The following is a 24,041-nucleotide window of genomic DNA, read 5'->3' as shown; positions in this document are numbered from 1 at the left end:
AGTAAAAAAAGCTCGGCACGGAACGTGTTAATATCTGCGTCGTGTCTCGAATGTCGAAGTTCCGACGCGGCGTCTTGAACAACGATCAAAGGGAACGTAAAATCGGCAACTATCGCCGTCACAAATCGAAATTAATCTTTAATTAAGCATCGCCAGCAGCTGGATGTCTGTTAAATCAATTTTTCCGCAGCAGCAGCGGCGGCAATTACAGGAGCCAGAAAGTGATCGGCGAGTAACCTGATTGAATTACCTTCGGGGTCCTTAATTAAAGGAAAATTGCTAAGCTTCTCATCTCGGCGGGGGCACAGTCATCGAGAAGGTTATTTATAGGTTTCCGGCGGATAAAGTCCTAAGAAACATCGCGGAAAGCTATCGGCGTCTCGGCCACCTCGGCAGCTTCCGCCGGGGCAGGTATTTCGGGTTCGATTCACCTGATCGATCGTCAAACGAGTCGCAGCCGCGTGCAATTATCGAAAACTAAGCCGGGCGAAGGCTCGTGGAACCGTGGCGGTTCCAATCCACGGCTACTAACTCATGCAAATGCGACGAGTCGGTGAATTAATGCGTTACGTAACACGCTGGCCGGTGGCCAGGTGAGAAACTCAGCGCGGATGCAGTTCAACGAAATACACCGAATGCAACCGGCGCCAGCCACGATGCGCTGTGCTTATGGTCACTCGCGAAAGCATTCGCGCACGAACAGTCCCGATTTGTGAGAAATCGACGAAACGCGACGATAGAACTATCGAACGGAATTATTACTTGTGTCACGGTCCGTTCCGCGAATTCTCGTTTTGACCTGACTTTACGGAAATTGAAATAATGGAGAAGTTTGCTGCTTCGATTAAACGATTACTCATTGTACAAAGATATTAAAAATGCTATTATACCTTCGTAACCCTTTGAGCGGAAATGACTAGCGTCACGCGGTGATCGGTTTTCCATACGAAAAGCGGAATATTATTCCGTTAAAAAACACTTCGATGATCTTGAGATCTCGAGAAATATAATATTGAACAAATTTTGTTGTCTGTAAAGATATTCGTCCCTCTGAATCAATTAATGTTTTCCTCTGACATTTTCTTTCTATCATAAACAAGTGAGATATTTTAGATACCCCATTCATGAAACTTTATTCCAAGTACAAAAAAAATTTTTTATTTCATTGAACAAATCGGCGATTACTTAGTTGCCAACCCAATAAAAGATCGAACAAAACGCACTTGCTAAAAGAATTCAAACTAAAACAAGTAAACGTAGGTGAAACGCATTGACATTACTCTCTCTTATAGTATTGGCAACTAAGTAATTGCCGATTTCAGTTATAGATGTCTCCCACTCCCATTTTTATGATATCCGTAAATGTTATATTATAAAATTATTATTATTATAAAATTATTATTATTATTATTATTATTATTATTATTATTATTATTATTATTATTATTATTATTATTATTATTATTATTATTATTATTATTATTATTATTATTATTATTATTATTATTATTATTATTATTATTATTATTATTATTATTATTATTATTATTATTATTATTATTATTATTATTATTATTATTATTATTATTATTATTATTATTATTATTATTATTATTATTATTATTATTATTATTATTATTATTATTATTATTATTATTATTATTATTATTATTATTATTATTATTATTATTATTATTATTATTATTATTATTATTATTATTATTATTATTATTATTATTATTATTATTATTATTATTATTATTATTATTATTATTATTATTATTATTATTATTATTATTATTATGTTATTTTTTATTATCCGTGAATGTTAGCAACTGGACAAATTGAATGCAGCGGTCAAGGAAAAGCGACCAGAATTGGTCGATCGTAAAGGTGTCATTTTCCAGCAGGACAATGCTAGGCCGCACACGTCTTTGTCCACTCGACAAAAATTGATGGATATTGCTTGGGAATTGATGTTACACCCACCATATAGCCCTGATCTCGCGCCATCGGATTACCACTTATTTCGATCCCTGGACAACTCCCTTCGTGGTAAAACTTTTAATGATGACGACGCTGTAAAATCTCACTTAACTCAGTTTTTGGCCGAAAAGGATCAGACTTTCTACGAGCGTGGAATTTTCAAGTTGTCGGAGAGATGGCAAAAGGTCGTCGAACAAAATGGAAAATACATTACAGATTAAACTTCATTCCAAGTAAAACAAATTTTTTATTTCATTGAACAAATCGGCAATTACTTAGTTGACAACCCAATAAAAGAACTGATCTTTCGAACGTTTCAAACTGGAATTAGATGGATCGTTTAGATTTGTTGTTATCTCGTCCGTAATACCGCGTAGTCCATAAAACGACTAATAAAAAAAGGAGAATCGTACATCACATCATTGGAAGTCGTTGCAGAGAATAAATTGATCGTTAAATTCGCGATAGATTCGGTTGCATAAAAGATTGTGCGCACAATTCTTCCCAGAGTTAATTATACCAGAGCATCGCGGAAGCGCCTAAATTTTCAACTACGACGCATCGCGGCACCATGCCGAAGAATCCGATGAAATCACGGCAGACCTTCCCATGGGGGAACAATGTATTCTTCGTTATCGAACAGCCTTTCCTGCTTGTCTCCGTGGACGTTCAAGGTGTGCTCGGTTTCGCGGGGATACTTCGCAATTCAGGGTGCGCGCGAGTATAACTGGGGGAATATCGATGAAGAGAACGATACTTTCTTAATAGATATTCAAATCGTTTCGGAAATTGTACCGCGATCGACAAGCACGATTAAATTCGTCGGTCGTAAATTGTCTCCGTGGGCGCAACGTCGTAAAATTATTTTTCTCGTCGAAATTTTGCACAGCGCAGAAACTTGATTCGACTTTGTTCGAATTCGAGGATCTCTGCGGAATTCGTCAAAGAATTTCGTTTACGATCGGTCTTAATGGACACGAAGATCGAACTCTGCTCTTCGCGAGAGTTCCCTTGGAAGTTGACGTACGATTTTTCGAAGCCGTTTTATCGGACTTTGAATGGAAAGTGTGTAAGAATGCCTCGAGATACGCACGAGCATGTCGCACGGTCGAACTTGTGCCTCGGAGTTCGATAAAACGGCGACGAAAACTCGGAGTTTTAGAAGCTTATTGTAAAAAGGAAGTTTCGCTCATCAAATCCGTTGTAATTTCAGTCGCGACAAACATTTCTCTACGAGAAAATTTGAAAAATGTTTTCAAGGAAGTATTTCCATTTCGCCATCTATTTTATCGTTTAATAATATTTTTGAAGAAAGAAAACTTAGGTCAATGCGAGAGGAGCATTCGAGCTTTAAAACGAGTACGGATGGATGATCGTGCGATTTTTGTTCGCGGAGTTATGGCAGTTTGAATATACAGGGTGTCCTAAAATTATTGTTCAAGCGAGAAATCGGTTCCTGAGATGATTTGAAGTAACTTTTTCCTTAACGAAAATGCAATCCGAGATTTCGTTTGCACGTTATTAACGAAAAACGCTGACCAATGAGCAGCGAGGTTTTCTGACGCGAGGCGACTGAGCTAACGAGCGCACCGAGACCAGTTTCACTGATTGGCTCGGCCGCTTTGCGCCAGCCGCGCTCGCCTCTCATTGGTCAGCGTTTTTCGTTAATAACTCATAAACGAAGCCACGGATTGCATTTTCGCTAAGGAAAAAGTTACTTGAAATGACCTCAGGAACCTCTTATTTCTCGCTTGTACATTAATTTTGGGACACTTTATAATGATAATGCTATGTTTATTGCGTCAACGGGGTGGATCCTTTGTTACAGAGAATATAATCGCTATTATATTGACTATTGTTAGTATTGACTATGATTAATTATTATTATTATCTCATTATTATTTTTTTATTGTTAGTATTACATACCACCACTAATCTACAAACCACGCTTCATTGACGATAGTGAGAGCAATAGGGAGATTAGTGGTGGCATGTAATAGTAACAATAAAAAATAATAATGAGATAATAATAATAATAATTAATAATAATCAATATTCCGAGGATAGCTGCGAACAATAACGATGGAAGAATGTATAAAATATCGATAATCATCGAAGAAGAAGAAGAGGAAGATTCGTTTTCTAGATTTCGACCGAGAAATCAAATTCAAACGATTTCAAAAATCACAATTAAAACGAAACAATGCAGCTTGGTTGGCGATGTTAAATGACTCGAGGCGCGACCGGTATGGAACAGACGGTGGTTTTTTGCGGAGAAAGATTTTCGCACTGAAAAGAAACGAATTCAACGTTCGAGACTTAGAGCGCTGCCGGTGACAAATGGCGGACCGTTAAAAATGGTCCGAATTGGAGCACATCTCGCGCGAAATGGTAATATGCATGGGAATCGTCGGTTGTTTCAATAATTGCCGTCATTATCCCTGAAAGAAGCCTATTCTTCCCGGGGGCCTATTCAGAGTTCAACGACGTCCGTTCGCGAGATATATCGATAATGTGACTGCACGAATGCCAGGAATTGCCGCCGTGAATCCAGACGGCGTTAAAGTGTGTGAAATATGATCCACGGCGCTTGGTTGAATTATTTATGGCCGTGGATTGATAGATACTACCCTTCGAAATCATTTGCCCTATTCGAACTCCGTCTATCAGAATTATATCGGCTGAAGAAATGAATAATTCAATTTGATTTTAAGTGGTCAGAAAGCAACGCAGTCAACAACAAATAAATGTTTTGGAGGATGAATACAAAAATAAACATTTAAACGAACGAGCAAACTTTAAACACGTTTTCCTCGAAGCTGCATTTTCAATATCGGTGGTCAGGATATCTCGACAAATATTTTACCGACTTGGACGATTATTAAACATTAAAAACGACAATTAAACTTTTACAGCTTTTTTTGCATACAGAAAACTTGTCCTTGAAAGAAGGATTTCTTTTTCTGTCGAGTATTTCGGTTTTTATAGCTAAAAATCTAGCTATATTTCATGAAAAAATCAGAACTTTAGCTTTAAAAGCCCGCCATCTTGACAAAAATCAATATTTCAAAAAATCCTTCGGTCAAAAATACAAATTTAGCCTATCAACCAAAGAAATATTTTATATATATTTTATATATTTTTTATATATATTTTATATATATTTTATATATATTTTACATATATTTTATATATAATATAACCGTGAACCGAATAAAGTTGACCATCGCGAAGTATGTTTCATTGGAAAGCCCTCTGGAGATGTGCCATAACTTACACACTTCTGCACATGTTCGAATAAAAAAAAAAGATACAATCAGTAATAAAAATCCCGATCTTTCAAATAGAGGAACATTGGCTGTCTTAAAAAAGTCGAGAAAAAAATTCTCAAAAAACGCGATCTTATTTAACTCCGAACTGAGCATGATTATTTAAGAAAAGAATTGGAACGAAAACCACCGTATGCTGGTAAACTGGGACCGTTGTCGTATGAAATTGCTGCATGATAACGCCGGAGCACACGTTGCTTCTGATACGAAGGAAATCCTATTAAGACTTGGTTGGGACATTGCTCCTTTTGATTTTTATCTGTTTCGCTCGGTGCAGCACGTCTTGTCTAATACGCACTTCGAATCGGTGGATTAAACACAAAAATAACTGGACGACTTCGTCATGTCCTTAGAGACGAGATTTTTTCGAAATAGAATTCTCCACCGTCAGCCTAAAAGATGGCTGAATGTTAGCGTTGAAATAACGGCGATCGATGCGAATAAGAAATCTGTTCTACTTTTTCTTTCAAATAAGAAAGGAAATAAAAATATCGCCAAAAAGTTTGAATTACTTATTCGCGCGCCTAATAGTTCGCCTCTCTAACGCGAGGTCCACACGTTCATTCCATGAAACGATCGTTGAACGATTAAAATAGAAAATCGCACTAAACAGAGAATTTATCGCGTTCGATTGAATCGCAAATATGTTGCGTCGAGGGTCTCGTTAAATGATAATTAAAATACGCTCGTTCGGTAATCGTCGAATACCGGAAATAACGAAGTCATTTGGTACCGTCGAAATTCGTGGGACAATCGAGTTTGTAAATGGAGGACCATTATAATTGGTTGGTGTCGAATTGAATGCAACGACTGTGACGTTTGACAAACGCGTTGGTTATAATAAGAAAGCCGAAATTCGGAGAGATTGGGACTGTTGATGACGTTATTCGCGTAACAATTTTGGCGGCTGTTCGAATGTCGTGGAAAAGGAAAGGAGTGGGGAGACGTTTCGTCCGGGGCCCGCTAGAGGACTCATCAGTAAGGCTATCCTAGCGGGCCCTTGCCTTAGACGTAAGGGTAGGACGGTGTATATATAGGGATCGGAACGGATCGGCTACTAGCGGGAAGAGGAGCCCTCTGCTGGCGGGTCTGGAGGTAGCCGCCACACAATGTTCGCCATAATGGTAATGGCACTCGAATAAAATCCATGGCTGGCCCCGGGACAGGGCATATTTCCCGTTTCCGTAATGCCTGTAATCAATTAACAGTCGGGAACGGTACAGTCGCGCGATCTCTTCATCGGAGACATCGAACAAACAAGCAATTTGTAAGCCCGGGCGCGAATCCATCCAAGTGTTCGGAAGTTGGCCCGAAGAGAATTAAAAGTTTCGACGGGCCTGGATCAAGCGCGCGGGCAACTTTTCCCGGGCAAAGTTCATTAGAGTCGGCTACCGTTTGTCAAATCTGGCGTGAATTAATTTTTCTAATATGCCTCGGGAACGCGAACACCATTTAATCAGGCCCCGATCGAACGACAAGCCCGGCCGAAGTTTTTTAATATATTCCCAGATCGCCGCGGAACGCGTCTTAAATCGGACACGGCACCCTAAATTCTGAACTTGGAAAATTTCCGACGGTGATTTACGCCGAGACTGTGCCACCGTTGCGATGCCAACGCTTCGGTTGGATGTTTTACCCTATTCCGGGATATCTGAAAATGATCTTGCGCCTTCGGTGTACTTTGTCGAAAAATAATAATTAATATAATAATAATTATAATATATAATATATAATATAATAATAAATATAATAATAATATATAATATAATAATAAATATAATAATAATATATAATATAATAATAAATATAATAATAATATAATAATAATTCACATTTGTGAATTAGAAGAGCATTTGTCTATGATTTAAGTATCAGCGTTTTAAAGATACTTAATTTCTCAATGTTTCTAATGTTTTTTTGTAATGATCGAACACGACTTTGCTAAATAAAAGTTTGAAACAGGACTAGATAGATAGTTTTATTGAAATTGTTGGGAACACGTTGCACATATGTACTAAAGTAGATTTAAATAGACTCAAATAGGCTCAAATAGACTCAAATAGACTTGGATAGACTCAAATATATACTAAAATAGGCTAAAGTATGTACTAACATGTACGAAAATGTACTGAATATAATTTATTAAAACGTACTAAATTGTACTATAATGTGCTAAATGGAAAATATTAAGATGTACTAAATAAAAGGTACCAAAATGTACTAAATAAAAAGTACTAAAATGTACCAAATGAAATGTATTGTATAAGATGTACTAAAATGTACTAAAATGTACTAAATTATACTAAACTATACAAAACTGTACTTAAATGTATTAAACTGCACAAAACTGTACAAAACTTTACTAAACTGTACTAAAATGTACTAAAATATACGAAAATGTACTAAACTGTACTAAAATATACTAAAATGTATTAAATAAAATGTACTACATGAAATGTATTCAAACGTAATCAATTGTATTGAAATATACTGAAACCTATACTAACTACATACTAACCAAATAAACGTAATCAATTTGAATATTGTTTTTCTCTTTAATTAATACCATACAAAGGTTATGTCAGATAAACGCTAATTGTCCAATTACTATTGCTGGCTGCAAAGGTTGTTCTAACATTCTATATAAACGCATTGCAGATTTGAATAAAAACCTTCGTGAACCAATGCACGAAATCTATCGTCAATCAAAAATATTGTTTGCATGATTATAAATTTTCTGATCGAAACAACGATGCGTCAGCTATGTTTTTTTTTTCTTTTAGCGAAACCAGACAATAGTGTTCCACGTTTCTACGAATGCTGTCGGTGTCCATAAAATCGCAGCCAGGTCGCGAATGCGCTTTTAAGTTCAGTGTTAAAGGTCAAACGCAACGCGGCGAGGAATATTTTAGATTGAAATGCGGCGAGAGGAATTCGAATGCAATAGTAAACTCACCGGAGTATCTGGTATTGGGCATGTACGAGAATACCATTTCCGTTCGGTTGAACAGGGTGATGAAGAGATGGTATTTCCCATCGGCGTTCGACCGCGGCATAGTGGTGCCGTCTATGTGCCGGTTACATTTCGATGCACTTGCGCTCGTTATCGCAGCCAACAGCAACAAAAAACTGCGGACGGCCCTTAAGCTTTTTAGCCTCTGTAAAAAGGAAATGCAAGGTCAAATCGTGAACCTCTCGTTTCGTTGCATTATGCGCGTCGGGCACTTAAACGCCCGAATACTTCATAGCGGTTCTAGTGCTCTGATGACTATTATTCAAATAAAAATTATTCGCTAAAATTATTGTATAATATTTGTATTTGTAATTGTATAAATTATTGTATATTAAATACTTTTAATTCTATTATAATTTCATCAGTAATACGTGACAGAATTGTAAAAAGATATTGTAAATTATAAAACTGATAAAATTGTAATAGAATTTGAAATATTTAATATATAATATAAGATATAAAAAATATTATAATAAATTATAATAAAATTATAACAAATATTATAATAATATTATTATTTATATATATTATATATATAAATATATAATATAATAAATAATATACAACGAACAATTTAATTTATTTTATATATATATTAAATGTTGTGTGCAAAATCAAAATATTCTTGATTAATTATAAGGGACAAAAACTAAATAACTCTCGTAATAAGGTTAATAAGTCAGAAACAGTATAATAAATAAATAAATAATAATTTGTCTAGCGATTTCAAGGTTTCGCATGTCACCTATCCTATATTTTTGCCATAATTCCATAGAACTCGCAGTCTAGTAATGAAATGTGTTAACTTGCACTGTAACGCAAATTTTGTTTAAGAGACGATAAAATTGTATTCGATTGAACAAGCAACGAGCTAGTCGCAAGATTTCGCGAGATACTTTCTTATTTTCCAGCTCGATGCATCGTTGCACAAGGTCCTTTATGCCCTCAGAAAAAAATGTTGCGACAGCCCCTTAAGGTCCTACGTCAGAGGCTCTACACATGGTACAGTGCTAGTTAGAATGAGATGCTCCTTGACAAACTGAAGCCTCCAATTCGAAGCAAAAGCCAAGGACCACTGTCGAAAGCGTTGTGTTATTACATGGCATGTATTACGTTACATTACTGTAGCAATTCCCAGAAACTTTATTCGTCATTTTAATCAAGAGCATTTCAATGAAAATTGTCCGTGCAAATAATTACGAACAAAATTCTACATTTCATAATAATTAACCTGTTTTTACGCCTATTATTATGCCACTGTCGTAACCGAAATTATTATCGTTTTCACAGTAATGGTATCGCGTTTAAGTAATTACAGAAATTAGTTCTTTGTACAAAATAAGTCCTAATTTTTTCACGAAAACAGGCGCTGAAATATGTTTACGGTCTATTTGTTACACGATGCGGACTGCGACCGTACAAAACGTTATTGCACAGTTTTTGTTTATTTCGAAATTCGATATTTTCCTGCGGCTTGTCTACGCTTGGCGCTGTAAATAAGCACGACATGTCGCAGGTGGGATTAGGATCGGAAACCGATTGACCCAATTTATCCATGAACACTCGCGACAGATGGTGGCAGACGGTGAGTTTTCATTTCATGCGGGTTGAGAGATGGGATTTCGTTTTTCTTTTCACGCGGCAGGATGAGACGGGGAAAAAGGTGGGATCCTGGCGCTGTCTCGAACGTATCGCGATTTCGGACGAACTCTCGCGACACGTGTGCGAAACAATCGACGCCGTGTTACCTTCGATACCGGTTCCACTTCGATGCCGGAAGGCCGCGTCAAGATTTTTCACTCATTTTTCTACGCCAGATCCTCGGATGTGTTCACAAAAAGCGACGAAACTTCAAAGAAAAGTTGCAGTTTCGAAGTTTAAGACTCGAAGGAAAAGTTGAAGTTTCGAAGTTCAAGACTTGAAAGGAAAGTTGAAGTTTCGAAGTTTGAAACTTCATGAAAATTATTTTTATGCGAAGAGCCTGCGCGATTTTTTACGCGGAGGATCTAAAATGAATCATTTCTATGTGAAAAAGTACGGATTGAAATATCTCTGCGCGAAAATGTCTGCAATGAATCGTTTCGATGTGAAAAGTCAGCAATGAATCATTTTTATGTGAAAAGTCTGCAATGAATTATTTCTACATGATGGCTAAACTGTAAATTTTGTACACTTAACAACGGAAACGAGTGAATAAAGTGCGAGCAGTCGAAACATCGGAAGAAATTGAAGTTGCCGCTACACTCTTTTCAATTGATTAAAATTATTGCAAATAGACAATTTCTGCTTAGCTTCGGTCTCTTGTAATTGACACAAAATTTGTGTATTCTATAGAAAGATCCGCACTCTAGTGACGACAATTGAGCACTTATTTGTAAATCCAATATATTAGGTCTACCGGAAAGTTCTGTCCGATAGTGTCACTTCGCGTTTCAATCCATATGCACATGTTGATTTGAGACATATACGACTATCTCTCTTTGTCATTGCATTTACACACATGTACTCTCCTAAATAAACTGAAACAAAGATGTCTCATGTCATTATTAAGTGAGACGCGATCGTGAAAACATGGCTACCGATGATAATGCCAGACCACATGCTGCTTTGGCGATTCGTCAGAAAATCGCAGAGCCAGGCTGGGAAATTCTGTCGCATCCACCATGCTCCCCAGACCTAACACCCTCCGATTATCACTTGTTTCTCTCTTTGCAAAACTTTTTACAGGAAAAAAATTCAAAACTGAAGCTGATGTCAACCAAGCACTAGTTGAGCTCTTCGCCTCTAAAAATAAATCATTTGTTAAAAATGGCATTTACAAGTTGCCATCACGCTGGCAAGAAGCCATGAGTAACGATGGAAAGTATATTCTACAATAAATATTATTAAATGCATGAAAATTGTGTTATATATACTTTAAAAATTGTGTTAATATGTTAAAAATTGTGTTTAATATGTTAAAAATATGTTTGAAAATTGTGTTAATTGTTATGTATTGTGTTATATATACTTTCCTGTTTACAGGAAAAATATTCAAAACTGAAGCCGATGTCAACCGAGCACTAGTCGAGTTCTCCGCCTCTAAAAATAAATCATTTGTTAAAAATGGCATTTACAAGTTGCCATCACGCTGGCAAGAAGCCATGAGTAACGATGGAAAGTATATTCTACAATAAATATTATTAAATGCATGAAAATTGTGTTATATATACTTTAAAAATTGCGTTAATATGTTAAAAATTGTGTTTAATATGTTAAAAATATGTTTGAAAATTGTGTTAATTGTTATGTATTGTGTTATATATACTTTCCTGTTTACAGGAAAAATATTCAAAACCGAAGCCGATGTCAACTAAGCACTAGTCGAGTTCTTCGCCTCTAAAAATAAATCATTTGTTGAAAATGGCATTTACAAGTTGCCATCACGCTGGCAAGAAGTCATAAGTAACGATGGAAAGTATATTCTACAATAAATATTATTAAATGCATGAAAATTGTGTTATATATACTTTAAAAATTGTGTTAATATGTTAAAAATTGTGTTTAATATGTTAAAAATATGTTTGAAAATTTTGTTAATTGTTATGTATTGTGTTATATATACTTTCCGGTAGACCTAATATTTCTTGTACAAAACTAGCGTAACTTGTTCCTCTCGGTATAAAATTAATTCATTAAAAGTATATAACACGAACAGAATCGTTGCGATGAAGAGAAAAAAAGAATTAATTTTTCAGTGAAAAATGTGCCAAACAGGTGGATAGAACGCGGGTTAATTAATAACATTGTTTCCTATTAAGAGTGTTCGTTACTGAAAACAGCAGAGTCCGTGAAAAATCGTTTTTCCCTGCGCATCATGTTCACGAATGAAATATCAGTTCGGTAACGTGGGAAACGACAGTCGATACTTTTATTCGTTAAATCGTCGCGCGGTGCGTGTTGTTTTATCCTGCCGCCGTGCAACATTAAATTAATTTTCAATAAAATTTCCCAAACAACTGCAGCGCGCCGCAGTTCGACCCAATTTTGAAAATGGATCTATAATATATAAATTGGGATCGTATCTTCTTCACTGAATTCTCTGTCTACACTGACAATCAAGTTAATTACGAATTTGATTTACTTCGTTCTCTCGATTAGATTCCAGTTTAACCGATAATTAAGTTAACCAATCTCCAGTTTACTCGAGGAAGAGAAACATGCATTATCAATAGTCATTGGTCAGGGTCCATTGAAATTCTCTCAATATAAATTCGAGTTCATTTACAGCTATAATACTTTATACAGGGTGTCTCAAAATTAAGTTACTTCCGGGAAATTAGGGGATTCCTGAGGTCGTTTGAAGTAACTTTTTCCTTTGCGAAAATGCAATCCGCGGCTTTGTTTACTAGTTATTAACCGAAAACATTGACCAATGAGAGGCGAGCTCGCGGCTGACGCAAAGCGGCGAGCCAGTGAGCGAAACTGGGCTTCCTTGGCTCGGTCGCCTCGCGTCAGAAAAGCTCGCCGCGTATTGGTCAGCGTTTTTCGCTAATTTAATTTAAAATGAAAAAAGGAAAGTGAAAAGAAAACCGATCGACAGTCGCTCGTGACCTGAGATGTTAATGCGGCTTTCAACACAAAAAATAAAAGTCAAAAATCGAAGAAAACAATGAGATCCGAGAAAGCGATAAGAACAGAGAAACCAATGAAATCAGAGGAAACAATAAAATCGAAGAAAATATAATAAAATCCGAAAAGGCGATAAGAGCAAAGAAAACAATAAAATCGAAGGAAACGACGAAATCAGAGAAAACAATAAAATCAGAGAAATCAATAAAATCGGAGGAAACAGTGAAACTATTACAATAACAAATTGATCCTGTACACGAAAGAATGAAAGAAAAAGGCACCGAGAGAATGAGATAGAAATTCTTGCAGGAGCAGAAACGAGAGAAAAGTCGCTGAATACAGGATTCCGCGTGCGAATTTTTCGAGTCTGCCAAGTCCATTCTATTTTTTTTCTTTTTTAATCAAGATAATCGGACGTTTCGCCGCAAACGACGCAGGCGGAGCTTCTGTTCGCAAAAATTGGCAAGATCCCGGTCCGAAGGTGTTCATTTCGCTTCGCGAGTCTGTTCTCGGTCTAAAGTTGGGGGTTCCGTTCAATATTCTCAATACCATCGACGTCGCTGACGTTGACCGACGTGCAATAATAACTGCCGCAAATATTCGCATTGTATGCGGTTTGACAACGAAACTACGAGAGGCGAAACTATTTTCATGCGCCGGTTTCGGACCGCGAGAAATCGAAGTTTAGTCGCCCGGCAGCTGGGCGAAATGTTCTGCGCGACGCTTTCGAATGCAATTTTATGACGCCGATAAGTATCGGCGACTTATTAATAGCCCGCGGTTCTTTGTGCAAAATAGAAATTTTCAAGGAGGATTTGTAAGCGACAGAAATTAAATAGAAATAAAAAATCGTCCCTTTCAATAATTTCGAGAAGTTAAAAGCATCGTAACGAAATCGTGAAATTCTTTCCAATGTCTTCACAATTTTTGCGCTTTTTCACCGACTCGATTTTTCCATAAACGCATAAAATCCGTGGTCTAGTTATTAATCATCGTAATTCGCGGCACGCTGTTACGATATCGATTTTCTCGCGGCCGTGTAAACGGATTCGCCGCGATCGCCACGGCCAAGATCTCCATCAAGGCAAACGTTAATGATACGATAAGCTGCGGTCATTATGTAAGAGAAAATCGCATTATCGGTCGATTGCAAGCCGTATACCAACGGGTACAGTGCGCCGCGAAAGTATAGCGATTCTAGATATTTTCTACGAATTCGTTCGATTTTCGTTGCGAAAAATAACCTCGCGACGAAATTAATCGCTTCCCAAGATTCATGGATTTACTTTAATTACGGGTGTACGAGTTAATACTCGTTTATATTAATATTAATATTAACGAATAATTAATATTAATTAATAATTTTATTATTATATATATTATATATATAATATTAATATTAATAATTTTATTATTATATATATTATATACATAATATTAATATTAATAATTTTATTATTATATATATTATATATATAATATTAATTAATAATAATTTTATTATTATATATATTATATATATAATATTAATTAATAATAATTAATATTAATATTAATATTACTCGTTAATATTAACGAACAATTTAATCGATTGTTTTACAGACTTTGCATTCGCTTAGACATTGGGAAACGACCGATTTCTGAAGAACGATTGGTTTCTGGAACAATTTGCAAATAAAATGTATGCACTGAAATTAACAAGAGAGCATTTTTAACAATAATTTTATGTTTTATTCAATTCGTTTTTACCAATTTTGAAATTCTAAAGATCAATCTTTTCGAAGAAACATGCTTTTTCCCAAGCATTTGTTTTCAATTTGAACAAAATCCATTTATTTCGAATGATTTTTTATTGAAAAAAGCTTTTATTTCCAATTTGAACAAATTCATTTATTTTAAATATGAAGAGAGAAGCAGTTATTTTCCATCGGGGAAGCGGTATTTATTTTCAATCAGAAAGAAATTAGTTTATTTTAAATCCGAAGGAATTAATTTATTTTAAATCTGAGGAAATGCAATTATTTTTAATCCGAAGAGAAATGCAGTTATTTTAAATCCGAAGAGAAATGTACTAAATTTCAATGATAAAAATTCACCTATTTTTGCAAACGTCGCCACGATGAAATCATCGTCGATCGGTGTAGCTGTGAGAAATAGCTCGATCGAAATGGAAAATTCCGATATCTTTCAGCAATTTTCACGCATCATCGCAGTGTTTATTTATGCAAGCGACTTTGATAAAAATGTTCAGCAGACGTTGCGAAACGTCGACGACTCGCGGTTCCCCGGAGCATTCCAGGCTAGAAATTCCGTACGTGTTGTTTTAACGTGTTTCAGATGCATCAAAATCCTACACATCAAACGGGGGAGGTGATCGATTCGCTGCGAAATAATTTAGGTCAAACAAGTTTTGGAAATACTTCGAGCGAACATTCTCGTTTACCTACAAGAATTCATTTCAGCAATAATTATTTCATGAGAAGCATGCACTTCGAAAACGGAAACTGTTACTAACCCTTAACTGGTATGGTTGGGGTCATATACAAGTGACCCTGTATTAGTATATTATATTATTAAATATATATTATATATATATTTATATATTATATAAATATAAAAATATAATTAATAAATTAAAATAAAAAATAAATAATATAAATATAAATGTTATATATTATATATATTATATTATTATTAATTATTAATTATTATAATTATATATTATATTATATTATATTATATATTATATTATATAGTATATTATTAGTATTATATTTATGGTTCATTTTAAAATAGAAGTTTACTTTCCTATGTTCTTATTGCTCTGTCACACCAGCAAAGAATAAAACATCAACGAATGTTTTATTTAAAAGTAAATTGACACGTTTATTTCCTCCTTCTATTTGTGGTTTACCGTGACTCCAATATTTACGGTTATTTTTGGAGAAATCATAGTACCAGGTATTTTTTAATGAAAATCATTAATACCGGACATTTTTGTAAAAATCATTGTCCCGATCATTTTCGTGATTAATTCCAGTTAAGGGATACGAAAAGGGAAGAACAATTTGTTCATCGCGTCCATTCATTTCAACGATCCTTTTGTTGTCAATATTTTGTACAAAAACGAATGGAGGGATATTGTAAATGATATTCTGCCCGAAGAAAATTGTTTTATCGGACTGTCACAATGGTCGCTGTCAGTGGAAACAACCAGCAGGGGACGCACAGGCACGTTTACAGATCATCAGTCCGACAAATTTCCAAATTTGATTTTCGCGGTAAACGAAGCTGCGTGAGAAAATAATTGCGTTTCGAACGTCCGGTGCACTTTCCCAGGCGAAATTGCTGGTCGATGCGCGAAGTCTTGTCGCTTGTATTCTGTGCGCAATTTTGCATCAATAAAATACATGAAAAATAGAATGAAATCGAATATAAGAATAGTGCTATGGAAAGTACAAAAAATTAGTGCTGTACAGTAAAATAAATGAAAAATAAACGAATAAACTCATGAAGAGTACAGCTACATATATAAAATACAAGATTAGAACAATAGAAAGAAAGAAATGAAGAGAAAGAATTACAAGAATCGAGTTATACAGGGTGGAGCATTTGAAACAAGTCACTTGAATAACTCGCTTGTTTTTGACAATAGAAAAAACAGTGACGGACAAAAGTTGCTCGATTTCGAGGGGCACATTATACGATGGAAATAATTTTTTTATAGGTGTAGGCGTAGAGGACATGTAAAGGTCAAACTTGTTTTTTTAAATAGGGTGACCTAATTTTTTATTCATCCTCCGATAGAGCCTTCCAAGGTCACAACATATGAATATTATAATTATATTATAATTATTATTAAATATTATAATAATAATATATATAATATAATATTATAATATAATAATATATAATATTATAATATTATATTATATATATTATTATTATAATATTTAATAATAATTATTATTTAATTCTATTCTCTGCTTGCAATTTTATATATAATTATAATATTATAATATTATAATTATATATAAAATTGCATGCAGAGAATAGAATTATAATATTATAATATTATAATTATATATAAAATTGCAAGCAGAGAATAGAATTAAATAATAATTATTATTAAATATTATAATATTATAATATTATAATTATATATAAAATTGCAAGCAGAGAATAGAATTAAATAAAATACAAAAGTTAAAAAGAAAGCTATCTGAAGTACGAGATTTTAGCTATATAACATATACATGAAGAAGAAGTCTATAATTACATATAAAATACATAAAGAGAAAGAAATACATGGAGAAAAAGAGCTCGAAAACATTTAGAAGATACTGTACAAAACTCTATAGAAACACGCGAAGGGGATTCAATTTAAGAAGAGTAAAGTTAAATAAAATACGAAAGTAGAGAGGTAAATAAAGCGCACGAAGCGTAGCAAATTGATGAAGACTAGAGCCACGAAATGCACGGGAGAGGTCGGTAGTCAAGCTGAAATGGTGTTCAAAGCACAAGCGACAGTGCTCGTGGTTGAATGCAACCGTTCTGTCAGAACCTGAGCTGCGCGGTTGTGCTATCGCGTACGTACTATCGTAATTATGTAACCAACATTGTGTAACAATAAATATTCGGCGGATAGGGGAGCAGGCCTGAGTCACAAAGTGTCACTTTGCTGGATGCCGTTTCTATTAAATTAGAATGCGTATGTACCGCGGCGAAGCACGTGAACGCCGGGCAGGAAGCGTTGCCAACACGTGCGACGAAACGTGTGTTCGTACTACTTGGTGCGCCTGTACGCGCGGACGAACCACTTAATGACTCGACTTGGCAAGACGCACGCTATTGTGGCGTCTTGCAACCGAATGATTGCATCGCCGTGCCGCACCGCGCCGCGTTGCGTCGCGCCGCGCCGCGCCGACCAGCTTGTCTTCGATTTCGTTTTTCATTCTGCTACGTGGTTCTATTCGAGGATGATTGTTAACGGACCATGCGATTTTCTGCGTTTTGTGTACCGTAATAGACTACGTGGCAAAGTGGTAAAGCAGTAAAATAGCAGAATAGCGGAGTAGCAGAATAGCGGAATAGCAAAAGAGCAAAAGAGCAAACTAGCAAAGTAGCATAATAGTAAAGTAACAACGTAACAAAGTAATGAAGTAACGAAATAGCAAAGCAGCAAGTAACAGCAGCAACACCGTAGCAAAATAACAAAATGGAAAAGTACGAAAACAAAATAGCAATGTAAAAATAGCGAAATATCATACTAATAAAGTAGCAAAGTACAACATAGCAAGATTTTAAAATCTAGTAGAGTAGTAAAATAACGAAATAGCAAAGTAGCAGTGTAATACCATAGCAAAATAACAAGATAGGAAAGTACAAAAACAAAATAATAATGTAAAAATAGTAAAATGGTAAAATAGCAGAGTGACAAAACAGCAAAATAAAAATAGCGAAATAGCATAGTAGTAAAGTAGCAAAGTAGCAAGGTAATAACATAGCAAGATTAAAATCTAGCAGAGTAGTAAAATAACGAAATAGCAAAGTAGCAGTGTAATACCATAGCAAAATAACAAGATAGGAAAGTACAAAAACAAAATAATAATGTAAAAATAGTAAAATGATAAAATAGCAGAGTGACAAAACAGCAAAATAAAAATAGCGAAATAGCATAGTAGTAAAGTAGCAAAGTAGCAAGGTAATAACGTAGCAAGATTAAAATCTAGCAGAGTAGTAAATTAACGAAATAGCAAAGTAGCAGTGTAACGCCATAGCAAAATAATAAAATAGAAAAGTATAAAGACAAAATAGCAAACTGATAAAATAGCAAAGTAAAGTTAGTGAAATAGCATAGTGGTAAAATAGCACCATAGCGAAATATCAAAGTAAAAAAACACTAAAATGTCAAAGTAGCAAAATAGCAAATTGAGAAAGTAACAAAGTAACAAAAAAGTAACAAAAAAGTAACAAAGTAACAAAGTAGCAAAGTAGCAAAGTAGCAAACTAGCAAAGTAATAAAACATCTATTTTCATACTGGTATAAAATAAAGTCGGAATTAAATACAAATGTGTTTGTTCCCTTAATAAATATTTCTGGTCTTTCTACTGTTTCAAATATGTAACGCCTTCTCATTTTGGTAATGTCTTGTGTTGAAAATGATTTTTAATTTGCTACATCACCACGACACATTCAATGAATGAATCGAATATTCTAATAACATGCATATATAATTTAAGTAAAATCACATTTCAGATTCGTGTTATGGGTAAAAAGCTAAATGGTAATATTACCATTATAATAACATTACAACAACTCGTGGAAAGTTCAATGAATAGTTAAAGTGTTGTTGTAATTTCTATTAAATTTTTGTCATCATGAAATGTAAGCAGTATAACATTCTACGTTCTGTGTCAAAAACTAAATGGTAATGTCACTATAATCTACATACAAGTGTCAAAAATTCAATAAAGAATTAAAGTACAGCAATAATACAAATGTTAGTATAGATATGTATACAAAAATTCATAAATTAAAATTTCATGTTCTGTAAGATAGCCAAGTGACGTTTAAATTTTTTATGAAAGCGTCCACCAAATTTTTAGCTGAAGATTGCCCTAAATAACAAATGCATCAAAGTCCACAATTCGGTGACAATAAAACCGTCGAACCGAGTAACAATTGTAAAATTTGGTAGCAACCAAGAACGATTAAACGTAATCAATCCATCATGGCGGACACGAGTCCAATGGTACCGTAAATCTTTCGAGGTTTTCCTGTAGTTTCGTCGTGACGATAGACCGGCGCATCAAATAATACCGCTCGGTTTACACGATAAAGCATTAGCATGACCGAATAATAAACCGGCTAACCATAAATTCTCCCACTGTCCAATACAATATTGGTCGAATAAGGCCCGCGTAGGATAGGACAAGGGTATTTGACTCGGCCTGGCGTTCTGCCATTCTCGTTGCCATCCTCGACCGCAGAGCGCCGACAGGAATTCAAACAATAGCTTACTAAGCCACGACCATGATTTTCCTGTCCGCCGCGACATTATCGCTCAGGTTTACGTAACCTTGTTCTCCAATTCCATCGTTGCTCGATTCTACGGCCACGTTTCCACGATCTGTTTCCAACCCCTTCATCAACTTTACCTTGTTCCAACTTTTGCGATGCGTGACTGTCCGTCCGCACTGTCTTCAATTAACTCGACTTTCGAAAAAGATAGATTTGTTACTTTTTTTATGTTTTGTTTTATATATTTTTATGCTTTGCTACGCTGCTGATTTGACTTTTGTAATCTTGCTACTTTGATATCTTGCCACTTTGACATACTTGCAAAGTTTGTTGTTTTGCTACCTCAATATTTTATTACTTTGCTATTTCGTTATTTTTTACTTAGTCACTTTGTCACTTCGTCACTTTGCTACTACGCTGCTGATTTGCTATTTTGCTACTTCGATATTCTGCTATGTTGCTAGCTTTCTATTTTGCTATTTTTACTTTGTAAAAATATCTGCTGCTTCGATATCTTGCTACTTTGACATACTTGCAAACTTTGTTGTTTTGCTACCTCAATATTTTATTACTTTGCTATTTCGTTATTTTTTACTTAGCCATCTTGTCACTTCGTCACATTGTTACTACGCTGCTGATTTGCTATTTTGCTACTTCGATATTCTGCTATGTTGCTAGTTTTCTATTTTGCTATTTTTACTTTGTAAAAATATCTGCTGCTTCGATATCTTGCCACTTTGACATACTTGCAAACTTTGTTGTTTTGCTACCTCAATATTTTATTATTTTGCTATTTCGTTATTTTTTACTTAGCCACCTTGTCACTTTGCTACTTTGCAATTTTGCTGTTTTGCTATTTTCCTTATGCTACTCCATTTGTCCACTTTGCCATTCCGTTATATCGCTATTTGGCTATTTTTCACTTTGCTGTTTCGTTACTCTGCTACTTCGCAATATTGCTATTCTGTCAATTTGTTATTTTTACTTCACCATTTTGATATTTTTACTTGGTCACTTTTGCTACTTTTACTTTGCCTTTTTTACTATTTTGTTGCTTCGATATTATCAATAATCGAAGCACCATTATTTAATCTTCACACAACAAACAGACAATATTTAAACATTTAAGTCTTCGCGTAATAAACAACAATTTAAGTATTCGAATCTTCACGCGGCAAACACTCGATAATTAAACATTTATAGATCGATATATACCCACATCAAAATATTTTCCTAAAACTAAAATAGATTAAATAATAACATAATAACAAAAACGAATGAAATCAGAGGATGATCATTTCTGTAACCATTTCCAGAAGCGTCGAAAGATAGTGTACAAAATGAGTAAATATTTTCTACAAACTATCTATACTCTCGTTCGGTCTACTTCTCTCGGCATCCTTTTTCTTTCGACGAAGTTAATGGTCGGCAACGTATTTTTCCGCGAAAGTATACGCCGTCCGGGAAAGTTCTCGCGGCGATGTAGTGGAAAATATCGCCCCTGGGTTCTGAATGGAAAATTCAGTTGACCAACTACTTAGGCAAGTTTTTGTTTTGCCGTAGGAGCTAACCAGCTCTCTCTCTCTCTCTCTCGGCGTGTTCAATACTGTTCACGCCGAGGTTCGCCGCGCGCTAAACTGAAACAGAGAAAAGTCGCGGGATAATTGCGTTTCGTGCTCGGCTCGGCACGCGGTGGCTGTCGATGCTACAATGCAGTATCTTCATTCGGTTGACGGTTTAATAAAGCACCGCCGCGCCGTGCCGCCGCGAGAAAAAGTAATTGAATGGACAATCTCCTTTCCGGCCTTTTGCCGTTCCAAGCGGACTTAATGCCCGCGCAACGTTCATTGTCTTAACACCTTCCAATGGCGGCTAGGATAGAAAATTATGCGTTTCGTACAAAATATTGACCCTTGTTCGATACTCATGCAGCGTCATTCGATACATTCGTCCCGAATAAGTGGGTCAAATTAACCCGGTGGCGCATATCGGCGGGAAGCAAGTGGAAAGAATAAATAATTCGGGTGGTTTAATCGTTACAATTTATTATCTCCACCGATGGCTTTGTCTTCCACGATGTAATTTCAAGCTATACTATACGGTGTTCGAAAAATTTCTCGCAATACGGAAATGCGAGGTTCCTGAGGTCATTTGAAGTAACTTTTTCCTCAGCGAAAATGCGATCCGCGGCTTCGTTTGCGAGTTATTAACGAAAAACTGTGACCAATGAGAGGCGAGCTCGCGGCTGGCGCAAGGCGGTCGAATCAATCAGCGAAACTGGGCTCCGTGCGCTCGTTGGCCGAGCCGCCTCGCGGCAGCAGAGCTCGTCTCTCATTGGTCAGCGTTTTTCGTTAATAACTCGTAAACGAAGCCGCGGATCGCATTTTCGCTGAGGAAAAAGTTACTTCAAATGAGCTCAGGAATCCCTCATTTCCCGATTTCGAGTGACTTTTAAAACGCCCTGCATATAAATTCCACCTATGTGCAAAAGAAAAGTAATCTTTATTGAAAAAGAGATTATAGATTACTTTTCTTTCTGCAAAGATTATTGATGCTTATTATACATACTCAACGTTAAGAGAAAGTTTCATAATAATACGAAATTCTGACTAGGTAGTTCGCATAATCGAGGCTTTACAATATATTTAAAATACTATATCTTTATCGATTATTTCAACCAGAAGCTTTTTCTCAAACATCGTCGTTTCTTCTGACGATTATTTAAATATTCCGTGGATTATGTAAATGGATAAATATTAGTGCTTCTGTATCATGCATTTCGTATATGGTTTTTAAATTAATTGCTGCAATTACATATATCGTCGGGCTGCTTCATTTTATGAAACGCTAGAAAGCAATTTGTTTTATCGACTCAAACGAGTCTCCGAGGCAAAAAATTAATTAACAATATTGCACGAGGTATTACTATAAAATAAATATATTGAAAGTTCTACTTTCTCGTGCATTCTTTCAAATAACTGTTCATTCGATACATTCTTGATCGGTTATAGAAACGAAAATATATAATTATTGCTGTGATCTATTTTCCCAGCTTTTGGATAAAAGTGATATCAGGGGTTCGACTTGTCGAGGGAGCTTTAAATATTGATCCAATTCAGACAGGCCACGTCGGAAGCAATTAATATCTATCAATTTAATTAATATGCCTTCTATGCTGACCGATATTAAATAAAGATTTATCAATGCTGAATTAATAATGTGTCAAAGTTAACGTTATCCGACGAGACTCGACTAACTATACTTTTAATATAACAACATCAGCAGCGTAGTCCGCGGCAGAAATATTTCTTTTTATTTGTCTAAAGGTTCATTTAACGCGAGAACATTGGTTAGCCCAAGGACATGCGAACAAAAAAAGTTAATTCGATAATATTAATCATCTTGCTACATCCGATCTTCGACGCAATTTTTCTTCCGTCACCGAAATAAAGTTTCGTCCCATAAATTACCATCAAACTTGTCCAAGAAAATAGAGAAATAGAAAAAGAAGAAAAATAAGGAAAAGGAGAAGTTGAACACGAACTTGTGTGAACTGGACGAGATATTTTATCTACCGCAAGTTTTTAAAGGTTGCAGTAAAAAGTCCGGGAAAATAGTTCTCGACCCGGGGGTGATTGATGAACGTAATCAAACGTTGAGGGGCGAGATATCTTCCGTAATGGTGGGCCACCTCTTAAAACCTGGACCAATGAAACACGGATTTATTTCAACGCGCGATACGGACACAGACTTCTCGCGGATCCGATTTACAAATCAGAGAGATTCGTTGTTCTCGTTGAATTCGACAAATTCGCGAAGGCGACTGTGACGCTCGAGAAATGCAATTGTTAACAAAACAATCGTAAACAAAACTAAAGAAAGATTCACATCCCTAAACTTGTTATGCTCTTCCCGTTATAAAAATTATTTAACCACCCCTTGTTTGTTTAATAAACGAACGAAGAATTCAAATTCCAAAACCTTCGACGCTCTCCGCGTTATACAAATTTAATTATAATTAATTAAGTTGATATTATTATTGACTATTATAACAGAATTATTGAACCACCCCTTACAT

General features: G+C 35.4%; 1 protein-coding gene across 4 annotated transcripts in view; it reads right to left on the bottom strand.

Moving 5' to 3' along the window:
• LOC117224866 (spondin-1) overlaps nt 1-24,041 on the bottom strand; it is a 64,656-nt gene that overhangs the window by 35,981 nt on the left and 4,634 nt on the right. For all 4 annotated transcript variants that reach the window (XM_033478060.2, XM_033478063.2, XM_033478061.2 and 1 more), the window contains exon 2: nt 8,272-8,473. In XM_033478060.2, the coding sequence (XP_033333951.2) occupies nt 8,272-8,473 (202 nt within the window). The remainder of the gene's footprint in view (nt 1-8,271; nt 8,474-24,041) is intronic.

The sequence above is a fragment of the Megalopta genalis genome, chromosome 13 (assembly GCF_051020955.1).
Source record: "Megalopta genalis isolate 19385.01 chromosome 13, iyMegGena1_principal, whole genome shotgun sequence".
NCBI classification, from domain to species: Eukaryota; Metazoa; Arthropoda; class Insecta; order Hymenoptera; family Halictidae; genus Megalopta; species Megalopta genalis.
The sequence above is the reverse complement of the archived record's forward strand: the minus strand, read 5'-3'. Positions and strand labels throughout refer to the sequence as shown.